Source organism: Podarcis vaucheri, assembly GCF_965113315.1.
Source record: "Podarcis vaucheri genome assembly, chromosome: 3".
Lineage (NCBI taxonomy): Eukaryota > Metazoa > Chordata > Lepidosauria > Squamata > Lacertidae > Podarcis > Podarcis vaucheri.
In genome coordinates, this window is record NC_138761.1 from 66,720,071 (window position 1) to 66,733,199 (window position 13,129).

At 40.5% G+C, this 13,129-nt stretch overlaps 1 protein-coding gene and 1 long non-coding RNA gene across 7 annotated transcripts in view; one reads left to right on the forward strand and one right to left on the reverse strand.

Annotated features, from left to right (window-relative positions):
* Window positions 1–13,129, forward strand: part of LOC309528610 — a 92,502-nt gene that overhangs the window by 21,171 nt on the left and 58,202 nt on the right. The gene's annotated exons all lie outside the window — the stretch shown is intronic.
* Window positions 1–13,129, reverse strand: part of LAMA2 (laminin subunit alpha 2) — a 395,189-nt gene that overhangs the window by 12,970 nt on the left and 369,090 nt on the right. For all 6 annotated transcript variants that reach the window (XM_082216020.1, XM_082216019.1, XM_082216016.1 and 3 more), the window contains 3 exons: window positions 12,442–12,590; window positions 8,102–8,278; window positions 6,184–6,379 (listed from right to left, as the gene is read on the reverse strand). In XM_082216020.1, coding sequence (XP_082072146.1) covers window positions 6,184–6,379; window positions 8,102–8,278; window positions 12,442–12,590 — 522 coding nt within the window. The remainder of the gene's footprint in view (window positions 1–6,183; window positions 6,380–8,101; window positions 8,279–12,441; window positions 12,591–13,129) is intronic.

Consider the following 13,129-nt stretch of genomic DNA (forward strand, 5'->3'; position numbering starts at 1 on the left):
TTTGTTTAATAGCCCCGGGTAACCACTTTCGTCTGCTTTTATTCTAATTCAGTGGAGATTAGATTGCAATGTGTGGAGTTCTGTCCATAAAACATTTTCAAAACATCATCAATTATACATTAGGAAACAAGACATTTACACTTTAAAGAGGAATCTCCTTTCTTTTATGCTTCAGCAACATGCAACCAATCACAATGATCTGGGTATCAGCTTTCAAATGGTTTTTTTTTGGGGGGGGATAAACATTCTCTTCAAAAGAGAAAGGGCACAAAGAGAAAGAGCACAAAGATGTTAAGGGCACTTCCAGATATAGTACTTTCAGAGAAATTGATGTTCTGAATGAAAGTGTTGGTCACTGAAAATCTGCACGTTCAGAGTGCCAGTTAAGGTTTCTGCAGCTGCTCCAGATGAACCAGCAATATCTGTGCAGGATGCTATTATGTCCTGAACAACCAGGTTCACCTAGACCCCCACAAAGGGAAGATTTTTTTCTTTTGAGGTACTTTTTGCTGCATGTCCTGCTATGAACCAGAAAGTCAAGTCAGGACGATGTCTGGAAGAGCCCTGTTGCAAATGTGTGAGGCTAGTCCTTCAGCAACTGACCATTGGCAAAGGGAAATCTCACGCTCCTGCACATTCAGGTCCACATCTATTTTAATGGAGTTGCGTATATTTTTTTTTTCCCCTGTCAGTTGCAACTTGAAATTAGGTGTATAGATAACAGCATATACGGGCCCTCCACCATTTGATTGGCATAGACCAGGAAAGAATATAAAGGTGCTTAGTGGAACCCAAATTATATTAAATACTACAATGGACCAAAAACGTCCAGAGGGAGAAGATGAAAGCATTCATGTTTATTAGAAATGTTACTGGAATAAGAATGTATAGCTTTTTGAAAAGACTGAAACTTTACAACCATGTACGCCGAAGAACAGCTTCAAGAATGAACCTTTTAATTAATTCTTTTAGCTGAAATCTTATTGATGTGACATTTCCTGTGAGACAGGAAATTGATACCTTCAGTAGAGCAGTTTGAGCAAATGGGAAGACTGCTGTCTGACTGTCTCACACATTTGTCTGCAAAGCTGCACTACGGTGGGTGGGAAGAGAAAAAGCCATTTAGTAGCAAAGCAAGAAGATAAAATCACCGTGAAACAGCACTGCAGCATCTAGCAGTGTTAAATAAAACCAGGGTGGGGGAAATTGGGAAAAACACTGGGAGATACCGTCACAGTGCCAAAGTCAGCTGAAATGTTGGCGCTCTTCACTTCAGCAGCAAGCAAGTCCTAAGAAGCAGTAAATAACATGAGGCAGAAGCAGCAATCACTGAAGTTGTCTCGCTACACACACACACTATAGTGTTTGCAGCAGAAAGAGAGCTACTGTAGGACTCTAATATCCAGAAGTTATTAGTTTATTATTTTTAGAATCTTCTTCCTCAGAAATAAAGACTATCCATATTCAAAATACAAATTAAGCTTTGTTTATGCCTGCATTAAGCCTGCAACATAAAATACAGGACAAAGCAACAGCAAATAAACTCCAGCAGCTGAAATCCTTTCCAGGAGCAAACAAAATTGGCCAATCCTCACTGGGGCCCAGAGTGGTGGGTTTTCTGTGGCATGTGCAGCCCTGCCTCCTGCTGCTGCCTGGAGCAGAAGGCTGGAGGGTGGGAGATAATAATTTTCCACCATTTTGTGTTCCACATAGGGCCCTTCACCTCTCCTGTCAGAAGCACACCATGATCACTCCAGCATCATGGAATTAATTAATTAATTAGCTAGCTAGCTTTATCACCCACCCTTCACCATAAATACATTTAAAAACTGATAAAAATCACATTTTAAAAAACAAACAAACATAAAAACATTCCAAAATGGAACAATAGAATATCAGGTCAGCAAAAGAGGTGGGCTGCAACGCCCCACCCCAAAAGCAGCTTAACTGTCAAAGGCCAAGGTAAAGAGCATATTGGGAAAACTATACAATAAAGATGCTAAACATGCCGTATTTACTTGCATCTAATGCTCACCTTTTTTTGGTCAAATTATGTTGCAAAAATTAAGGTGCACATTAGATTTGAGGGGACATTTACATTCACCAGTAAACACTTTTTTGGGTTTTAAGGTTCTGAAACCTGAGGTGCGCATTAGATTCGATGGTGCATTAGACTCGAGTAAATACGGTACTTCTGTGGAGAGGGAGTGCCATAATTTAGGAGCAACCACAGAGAAAGCCCTCTCTCAGGCTGCTATTCCCAGTGGAACTGATCAGGGGTTACAGTTGCTCTGAAAGCCATCTATGTAGAATGAAGTTAAAAAGGCTAAGCACGTAACCAGTACATTATGAAATATATCAGAAGTATCTAAGACATTCACTGCTCAGATGACTCAACACTAAAGATATAATCGTCAGGCTGATGAATATAAAATGAAATTACATTGGTCTAATAAAGCATTGAGAAGTGTGAACATTCCCTCATGTTTAAAGTCACCTAATAACCATTTCAATAGTAGCACATTTTAAAATGGTATCTGTGCTTGTTGCAGCAAACACCAAGTATTTCTTGTGCCACTTTCAAAACAAATACACATTTTGTTATTTCCATAGGAAAGGCCTTTTGGAATCTAAGCACTACTTAAGAATATTAGGTATTCTGAATAAAGTAGGATCCATTATTTTTTACCTGAAAATGATATTTCAAGGGACAATTGATATCACCTCAACATAAAAGAAATCTTACTGAAGTATTCATCTTCCTTGCTTGGACATTGCGGCAGAAATTGTCAGAAATCTTAGCTATGTCAGCTTGTCAGCATATATAAAACCATTACCTTCTTAATGGCATCATTCCACTAAAATAGTAAACTGTTTAGAAGACAGACGAAAATACTATCATTTGGTTCATCAAGCAGAGTATTATCTAATCCAAAGGATAGCAGGAAATAAATCTGGGTCTATATACAAAGCATGCACTCATATTCCAGTTTGACTGGTATATGAACACAGAACTTCTCATATTGTATAAAATAATTATGTCAGTGGACTAACAAGATCTATTATTATTATTTATTAGTATACCGCCCTTCATCTGAAGATCGCAAGGCAGTTCACAACATAAAAATACAAAATGAAAGCACAAAATATATATTAAAACAAAAACAAACCAAAAACCACCCTAGCACATTTAAAAGGCCATAGAAGGTTATTCAGCTTGAAGCCTGGTGAAACGTTTTCACCTGGTGCCTAAAGATATGTAATGAGGGCGCCAGGTGAGTCTCCCTGGGGAGAGCATACCACAAATGGGGATCCACCACAGAAAAAGCACATTCTTGTGTTGCCACCCTCTGGACCTCTTGTGGAGTAGCCACACAAAGAAGGGCCTCAGGTGATGATTGCAGGGTCTGGAGCGGCAGTCCTTGAGGCATTGTGTTCTTGAGCTGTTTAAAGGCTTTATAGCACTTTGAATTGGGCCTGGAAGCCATTGTAGTTGGGCCAGGATTGGAGTTATATTCTCAGACCGCCTTGCTTCAGTGAGGTGCATATCTGCCAAATTCTGAACCAACTGAAGTTTCTGAACTGTCTTCGGAGAAGTCCCTACATATAATGTGTTATTACTTACTGTAGCTTCTTAGATTAAGAATAGAGCTTAATCTACCCAATTAAATCAGGAATGGAGAATCTGTGGCCCTCCAGATGAGTTGAGTTCTTATCAGGCCCAGGCAGGACGGCCAGTGGTTAAGGATGAAGGGAGCTGGAGTCCAACAACACCTTCATAGTTTCCTATCCCATTCCTGAGCTAAGCACGTACAGTGTTTTGAATATATTGAAGTTCAACAAGTGGTGTTTAATTTTATCATTTCCCCTTTTTGCTTTTTGGATAATAAAGTTATTACAAAATATGTTTTGCAACTCTTGATCTCACTTCTGCAATAAATGAAGGTTTTGCTTGCTTTTATTCTTGCTATAATATACCATTTGGATATATCACCTGTCATTTACACTGAACAGCTGACAAGTCTGCTCTACCTACTTACGGATTGGCTACATGGCTGCAAAGGAAAGTGAAATGGAAAATTCATTTTAGGTCTTGTTTCAAGCTGGAAAACTATGACAATCTAGCATAAACTGTAGCATGGCTTAAACTGAAACCACCAGCTTCTGATTGGAAATCTGGCTCAACTAGTTTGCATTCCCAATATACTATTGAACTATATGTTTTAAAAAGAACTGGGAAATGAAATATTGCATTAATAAATGCATGTTACCATTATGCCACCTTGTGGGTGGGATTGAAGGAAAAGTGTTCTAGATCATATTTATGAATCAATAATGCACATCTACCATCCTCTATTATTATTAAGATTGATCTCGGCTAGAAAATCATCCTTTTAGATTCCTTACTCTTTAGACAGACCATTTTAAAGCACACAGTTAGCAACAGTTACATAGAGTAGTTCAAAATGACTGATCCATATGTTAAAAGTCATGCACAAAACTAGTCCACCAGAAAGCCACAAATGCACTGCTCTCAAAAGTTTTCTCTGCTGGACTTTTGGCAATTCTATTCTTCCACTACAGTCTGTGCTGTTCAGAGGATCCCCTCGCTCTGCGGACAGACATTTCATGGGTTCATGGGAGGGCACAGGACAGGAAAGATGTGTCCTTCTACTCTGTCTTAGGACCCAATCCTCTGTCTTTAATGTGGTGATTGTAGTGGACGAGGAGAGATGTTGGCTTGATTTTCCACAGTGCCTTATATAGGACTATCTGATGAAACTAACAAACAGGTGTCAAGCAAAGTTTGAAATGCTGACATTCTGACCTATAAGTTCTATCTTTTGAAAGTGGAAAAGAGAAGAGATTGAGTAATGAGAATCGAAGCCTTTCTCCCTTTAGATGACAGGTTCATATACAAGCAACTGAGACAGCACAAGTATCAGATAGGTGACAATGGTAAAAATGAAGTGGTGAATTCTTTTTTGCAGTGGTATTCACCTCACAAACACAACCTGGCTAAAGTTGCTGTCCGGGTGGAATTTCATCAGAAAAGCCATATTTTTCTCCTGGAAGGTGATTCCTAATGTTGTCAAAGGCACAGGAACCCTCGTATGTGCTGTGTGAAATTTGCATCTTAGGCCAGGTTTCTGATGAGGGTGAACCAAGGGTGAAGGTAGGGAAAAGACCAGGTTTCCCAGTGATATTTTGAGTATAAAATTAACTTACAAAAATATTAAATATATACTATATACTATATTCCTATGCTTTGCTCTAAAACAATAGTGATGAATGGAATTTATATCTTCAAGTTGCAGCTCACATTAGTCACTTCCTTGACTTGCTTGTTGTTAGGACTGTATTTGTTTATTTTTTAAAGTTCCCATGCTTTTCATCAGCTATCCATGGATACATTGTGTTGGTTTAATTCAGAAAGCAGAGAACGGCCAAAGAGGAGACAGAAAGAACGCCAAAGGACCAAAAGTTGATCCAGATTTCCATGGAATTTGAGAAGCTGGTGATAAAAGTTAAATGTTTCCCACAGTAATGAAGCAACAAGTGCTAACTTATGCATGCCTCTGTACTGATCATTCAGCTGAAAACTGGCAGTAGACTCACCATTTTGAGTTAAGCAGGAACTATGAGCAACTAATAAATCTCACTGAGTGGTATAGCAAGACCTACAAAGCTGCACTCACACTTGAAATTGATCTTATGGCAAATGCATTTTTGGGGATCCAGCTGATAACATCTGCTTGCACTTCCTCCTCCTGTGTGTCCTCAGCCCCCCCACCCCAAACTGGCTCGGGGGTGGGTGTGTTGAGAGAACCACCAGAACAGGGCACAGGAGGAATGCTTGCCCTGATGGAATGACTGCCTTAGTGCAATCTTGAATTCCTCCCACTGGGATGAACAGATCATATTGAAGATTCAGCTTGCTCAGAAACAGTAGGCTTTGTGTTCCTCTTGTATTGCCCAGAAGAGGGGTACCACTGAGATGCTGAACAAAGTCTCCATATGAAGCCCTATTTGCAAAGTGTTCAGTTAGTGAATCCAAGAAGTCGATTATGCACCATCGCCATAATCACTATGCAGTTACCAGTGCCAGGTAAAAACCTGTGATTTATTTTTTTTAACCCAACTCATCCACCCAATCACATCATAGAAACAAAGCACACTTACATGTGAAGGTGGGAAAGGGGGTGGAGGAGGAGAGGTGGCACTTGCTATCTTTTCTGCAGTATCTGGTTCAGGATGGATCACAACTGTTGCACGGGAGATGTGATCCTCATCCTCTTTTTCATGCAGTGGGTCTTGATCAGGACACAGGCCAATATCTGCATTTTCGAAGGATAATGGCTGGGCAAAATCCATTGGACTGAAGAGAGACAATGAAGTCAGTGATGTCAAACAACAGGAATTCTTCAACTGGATCCTTTCACCACGATCAATAATTTTTAAAAGTGTAGTTTGCCTTTTTGGAGGCAGTTGTTGAGGGGATTAGGAACTAATCTGATGATGTAACACACAATTTCCTGAGATACTTCTGGATTCTCTTCATAAGGCTTTAATTTCATTTACCACCATGGTGAACTGCCGGTGTGTAGTGTTGAAGAAGACTGGGAAAACTAGGTTCAAATCCCTACATAGCCATGAAGCTTGCTCCCTTTTCCTTTGAAAATACACAAAGTTACCCCCCACCTACCCACCCGTATTGGACAGTGCAGTGGGGCTGTGCTGCTTCCCCAATTGCCTTTCAGCTACGTTGCTCCTGGGACACAGAGGGGAAGAGGCAAAGCAGAGATGAGGTTGGCACAGTGGGACAGTGCAAATGCACCAGGGAAGCCAAACAGCTGCCCTGGTGTGCCTTCACTACTGTCCCTTGCCCCTAGTGAGCATACATTTCCAAGAGTTGATGTATTGTTGGAGCTCCATGTGCAGCCTATAATTCAGGTACATAGCAGGTTCTGCCCACTTTCAATGCTGTCGACATTAGTGTGTAGAGACAGTGCCATGTGACGCATATATGCTTCAGTGAATCGCTGATCATACAGTTGAAAATCACCTGGTTCAGCTAACATGTAAACCTGGAGCTAAGATGTCATGCTGTGTGTGGCCCTTCTGTGGAACTGAACTGGACAGCTGCTAGTGCTTGAGACCTGGCACAACACTGGCGAGGCTATTACTCTGTTCAACATGTGCCTCAGCTAGTACATGACATGTGCCGGAAGATATGAAATAGCATAGACATCAAATAGAGATCTTGTTCCACAAATTATTTCTGCATGTGTTTAATGAGTGTATAATTGTTCATTGCACCAGATAGCTTTATGTTATGGAGCAGCATACAAATATCATAAAATTTCAGCATCAGCTAACAGAGTTCTCATATATTCATTTTCAGTTCTTTTAAAATCACCATTAACTTGACTTTTTCCATCTGGTCTGACTAGCAGAGCTTTCCTTTTATCAAGCCATCTGGTGTTTTACCATGTCAGGAATAACATCAGCTATCATTGTGGCTGGTTTACTTTGTCAAAAATTAACATGGAAATTAAGAGTGTGGCATCTTTCTGATGAATATCACAAATGGTTGGGTTATACCAGGCAAATATTGCTCAGCTGGCAACCTTATATTGTATTATGGGCAAGCACATATTGTCAGAATTTAAGACTTCGTTATCTAGAATAGTACAGGGGTGGGGAGACTCAGCCTTGTTGCATCTTCTTTCTATTTTATTTTTTACTGGAACCTGGATATCTACCTATCAGAGATGCAGTTAAAATTAAAGAACAGGGTGCCTCTGAGCAGATTCTGACCATAGAAATTTGTTTTCCATACCAGAGTCCTTTCACACAAAAAGCCACTCCTGGTTAGCTTTATTTATTTCAGCAGCCTAACATAGGTGGGAAAAGTATTGTTATTTTGACTATTGTTAAATGATTGGGATGTACTGCAAAGACCTACTGATAGACCTACTAGTAGATCCCCATCTATCATATGCCTGCCACTGGAATAACATCAGTTGGTTTCTATAAGCAACATAGCTTTATATCAATAGGGTGCTTTATATAACCTGACAAAAAAATAGATACTCACACAGCATTGATGACAAGGTTCCATATGCAGCCATCAAACGCAGGTATGTTCCTAATAGGAGCAATGTGGAATTCAGGTGGTGTCCCTCCCACAAAAAGCTTCTTAACGGAAACAGGTTGATCTGATGGGAGTCTTTGAGACTGGCTTCTGTCCTCATCTACTTGGATCACAAACAGCCTGCAAAATCAATGAAAGTGACTTAATACACAAATACCCCGAGCCAAACGGCTGCTCCTGCTGCTGTACCTGCACCATAACACTGACGGATGCAGTTTTCACTTCGTTTAAAGAGCTGCAGGATGAGAGCCCAAACTGCTCTGGCTGAATAAAAGCTTCAAACCAATAGAATATCAGTGAAATTAGTATGTGGATGAACTGAAAAGAAGAGCCTACAGACCGACAGCATTACTACAGATAGAAACAATCAAGGTTGAAATCAAACCTTTATTAGGCATTGTACAAATAAAACCATAAAAGAGAAAATAACATGTAAGTGACTTGAAATATATATAAAAAGGCAGCGGTTGGCTACATACATATATATATATATATACATATAGAGTCAGTGGTTTTCCTTGTTAACCTGCTCCTTGGAGGGCTGCTACCAAAAACTCAGCTACCCCCGCCGTTACCCTTTGGTCAACGTCGGATAGGCAGAATCCAACACATTCACCTTGCTGGGGTTCCAGGCCACCCAAAAGAGGGGACAGCACGCGTTGACGGAGCGTACTGTACAATGGGCAGTGAAAGAGAATATGCTCTACAGTGTCCGGGACATTCATAGAACATCTGCAGAGTCTCTTGTTTCTAGGGATGTTTTGATATCTTCCCCAGACAAATGCTGAGGGAAAAACATTCAACCGGGCCAGCATAAAAGCCCTACGTTGGGCTGGAATTATTAATTTAGTGACGTAATTGGCTCTGCTATCTAAGATATTTAAATCATAGAATATGGGGGAGCAAATTTTGTTTACAGCTGCCATAATATTTTGTCTCTCGACATCCTTTAGTCTAGTTAGGATATTATGGAAAATGTATTGCTCATTAGAATTGTACAGGGGCTCCAGCTCGATGCCTAAGGATTCAATCTTTTTTTCAAGGTACTGATACCATCTAATCAAGGTTACTTTTAGTGCTAAAGTATAATTTCCCATGGCCCACCAGGATAAAAAAATGAAAGGGGTCACATTTTGTTTGGTTCTTTATTTTCCTGGTTTTCCCCACTAGTTATTATGCTCTTGCTGAAGAACAGTGAAGCCCCTTGAGTATGGTGACTGCTGGAATCCATGAAAGATGTATATTATATATTTTCAAAATCCAAGTACACCTGTAGTGGCAATATAGCAACTAGCTTTAGCACCAGGGGGTCCTTTTGTACAAAGGGCCTATCCAGAATTCTGAACTAATAATAATAATGATTCCCCCCTAAAGAAACATAATTTCTACTTTGGCCTTTGTGGTGTCATCTTAATTGCTGTGATTTCCATCGAAAGCTACACTCACACATGGCAATTTCCCCACCCCTTCCTTCCAACGGCAGCCTCTGTTTTCTCTGAAAAGTCTCAAATTTGAGGAAAGGCCCAAGTATATGTGTGTCTGGGAGAGGCCTGACCTAAGAGGGGACACCGTGTGGCTTGAGCACAGCGTGGCTCGGATGCAACCCGGTGTTGCAAATGTCATGCACTGCAGCGCTATACAGGTTTACTTGGAAGAAAGCCCTGAGTCCAATGGGACTTTATCCATAAGATGGCAGACAGTGTACAGTGGTGCCTCGCAAGACGAAATTAATTCGTTCCGCGAGTTTTGTCGTCTTGCGATTTTTTTCGTCTTGTGAAGCATGGTGTCGGGAAAGTTTTGGAAAAGCTTCAAAAATCACCAAAGTCTTTAAAAACCTCAAAAAAAGCTACCACACCGCGTTCTATGAGTTGCTCCTCGAAGTCAAGTCGCAACTGTATTAACGGTGTTAAGAAAAAGGAAACAAACTTGCAAGACGTTTCCGTCTTGCGAAGCAAGCCCATAGGGAAAATCGTCTTGCGAAGCAGCTCAAAAAACAAAAAACCCTTTCGTCTAGCGAGTTTTTTGTCTTGTGAGGCATTCGTCTTGCGAGGTACCACTGTATTATTATTTTTGCATGGATAGCTTTATAAGCATCCTGAAAGCAATATGTGTGAAAGTGGGTGGGCATATCCGAGAGCCTAACAACAGCTTATTCACCTCAGCTTAATGATAATATTGGGTACTCCAAAATGTAATATTTGTGCTGAAGTGTGCAACCAAAGATGAAAATAGATACTGGGGCCAGATGTGAGGCTACCTGAGGACTGGAAGGAGTTGCTCAGTGCATTTGTGCAAAAACTTGCAAAAACCATTTTGGGTTTTCTTACATTCTGTCGAAGGTTTTGCAGCTGGGCTAAATGATCCATTTAGTTTCCCCCCAGCTTCAGGAGTCTGTGCCAGAGAATGGAATAGCAATAACTCCACATTAGATATTCTAAATTTTTGGATACCTTCTTCCCAGTAAAGCTGGACATTCTTAGGCTTGCTTGATTCTCCTGTAGCTGATAATACCTGTTCCTGGTTAAATCCCTAATAATTTACGAAGCCCTCTGCTATTGTTCAAGAGAAAATGTTTATGCACTCTGATGCGGAAGACCAGCACATGATGATATGCCTTAGTCCTCAATGCTGTCCTATAATTATCCTGGAATGGGAAGCAATTAGTTTATAATCATATGGGTAATTAGCTTTCTGAAGAGTTTTCAAAAATGTCCTCTGCTTTTAATAAAATAAAGCTTGGGTAATGATTAGTAGATGAAGAGGTTTGTTCATTTCTCTTCCAGCCCAGTTTATGGGAAAATGAAGTCTGTTGTGTATGTGTTTTGGACAGTTACGAAAATCACAAGCATGAGCCTATTTCTGTATTTCTGTCCACTAGAGGGTGATGTAAAAGCAATGATGAGCTGGCATTAGCAGTCCTTACAGGGTAGCAAATAACATAATCCTGTGTATTATATACAGCATTATTATTTGGTTTGTTAAGTGAAAGGATTTCCTTTGCATTCTGCTAGATATTGTAGTATTATCAATACTTGTCAGCTTGCATTTTGTCATTTATGGTGACATTTAAAGAAAATTAAAAACCTGACTTTAGGAATTTGAAGTTTAAACAAGTACCAAGGAGGCTGACAAAACATGTTTTTGCTTGGGAATAAGGTCATGGGTTAGAGAACGAGGAAGATTCTGAGGAAATGGAATGAATGGATTTACTTGTTAAGATATTTATTAGAGCTGCAGGGCCTCCAACGGAAAGTGCGCTTTGACATAATAAGGGATAAAAACTAATAACCAAAGTAATCCTTTCTGGCCTCCAAGCCAGCATAGCCCATGGTGGCTCCAGAAGCATTGTAGGGTGGATGGATGAGGGATTTATGCTATGTTATCAGTATTATCTTATGTTACATTATTTATATACGTTATGTTGTTATTTTATGTTTTCAGTGGATGCACATTAGGGCTGCACCAAATACTTGCAGGCATAAATACCTGGATTGATAGTGCTATTTTAGAGGGCATGTGTGTTGGTGTGTTTAAAAAGCCCCTTCCCCCACCTCAGACAGATCTTTTTCATTTTTGTTCCATGCCATCTGCAAGACTGCCCCTAAAGCAAGTGGCAGGGGCCCCCTTGAATGTTGATGATTACATTTGTATCCTATTTCATGACTTCTAGACATGATTTATTCCTAACATATAAGACAATGTTCAAACACTGCACCTGCACCACGGCATCTAGCAGCACGTGCTAATGTGAACCAATGCCGTTGCTATGTTGCTGCGAACCACCAACACCTTAGCTCTTCCTTTTCCTTATTCCCTCTCTCCTCCCGATTGCCCTGACTCTTAAAGATATAGGGCCCTTTTCCAGTTCAGAAGGCATCAATCCCCAACCTTCCCATAGTTTCATGTGAGAAACTTATAAAGAAGTTTCAGGTGTTGTGAATTCGGCGTGGGCGTCGTTAGGTCTTGATGTTGCTATTCCTTCTCATTGGAAGCTGTTCCTTAATATTAGTTCAAGATCCAATTCCTCAGCCACACAAATTAGATTAATAAAGTGTATTTGCAAAAAGTATCAAAGGTTAACATAGCAATTTAGATTAATGAAAATCTTAAGCGGCAATGCCTACACTAAAGCGTGACCTATGCCATAATGAAATCATCACTGTCAGAAGATGACTTTTAAATGAAAGCTGCACGGAGATTTCATTCTCCTCTCCTCATAGTTTCAGTTACTGGGCTAGAACAAATGTTCAGGGTTACAGTACCCCTGTATTCTGAGTTATTACCCTCCGAGTCTTTCTATTCGGATGCTGTGTTCTCTGCCATCATGAAACTCGCCAGACGCAGGTTTGATGGTGATCCTGCGAGGGTCCCTTATCCCGGTAGAGACGTGCACTTCTAGTCGACCACTGTTCAGGAACACAGCATAATAGGCCTGCAATAGCAACCAGCATTTTAAAGGAAGCCCTTAACTTTGTGTATTTATAAGATCATTCCCCAAAAATGTGCCACGCCCCCTCTCTGTATGGCAGAAAAGAACACTGTCATCCTTTCAGCTTCCATTTATTTTATTACGGGTGAACCATGAACATGTCAAATCTTAGCCTTGACTGGCAATGGCCTGAAATTATCACAGATTTCTAAAATGTAGTACAGTGGTACATCAGTTCTCGAATGTAATCAGTTCCAGAAGACTGTTTGACTTCCGAAACGTTCGAAAACCAAGGCGCAAAGGGCTGTCCACAAATTCAATTGAGAAAATTGAAAAACATGCAGCGGAAACCATTCGACTTCCGAGGCATGCTTGAGAACGGAATCATTTCGCTGTTTGGGTTCCAAAATGTTTGTCAACAGAGTCGTTCGAGAACTGAGGTACCACTGTACAGTGGTACCTCGGGTTAAGTACTTAATTCGTTCCGGAGGTCTGTTCTTAACTTGAAGCACCACTTTAGCTAATGGGGCCTCCCGCTGCTG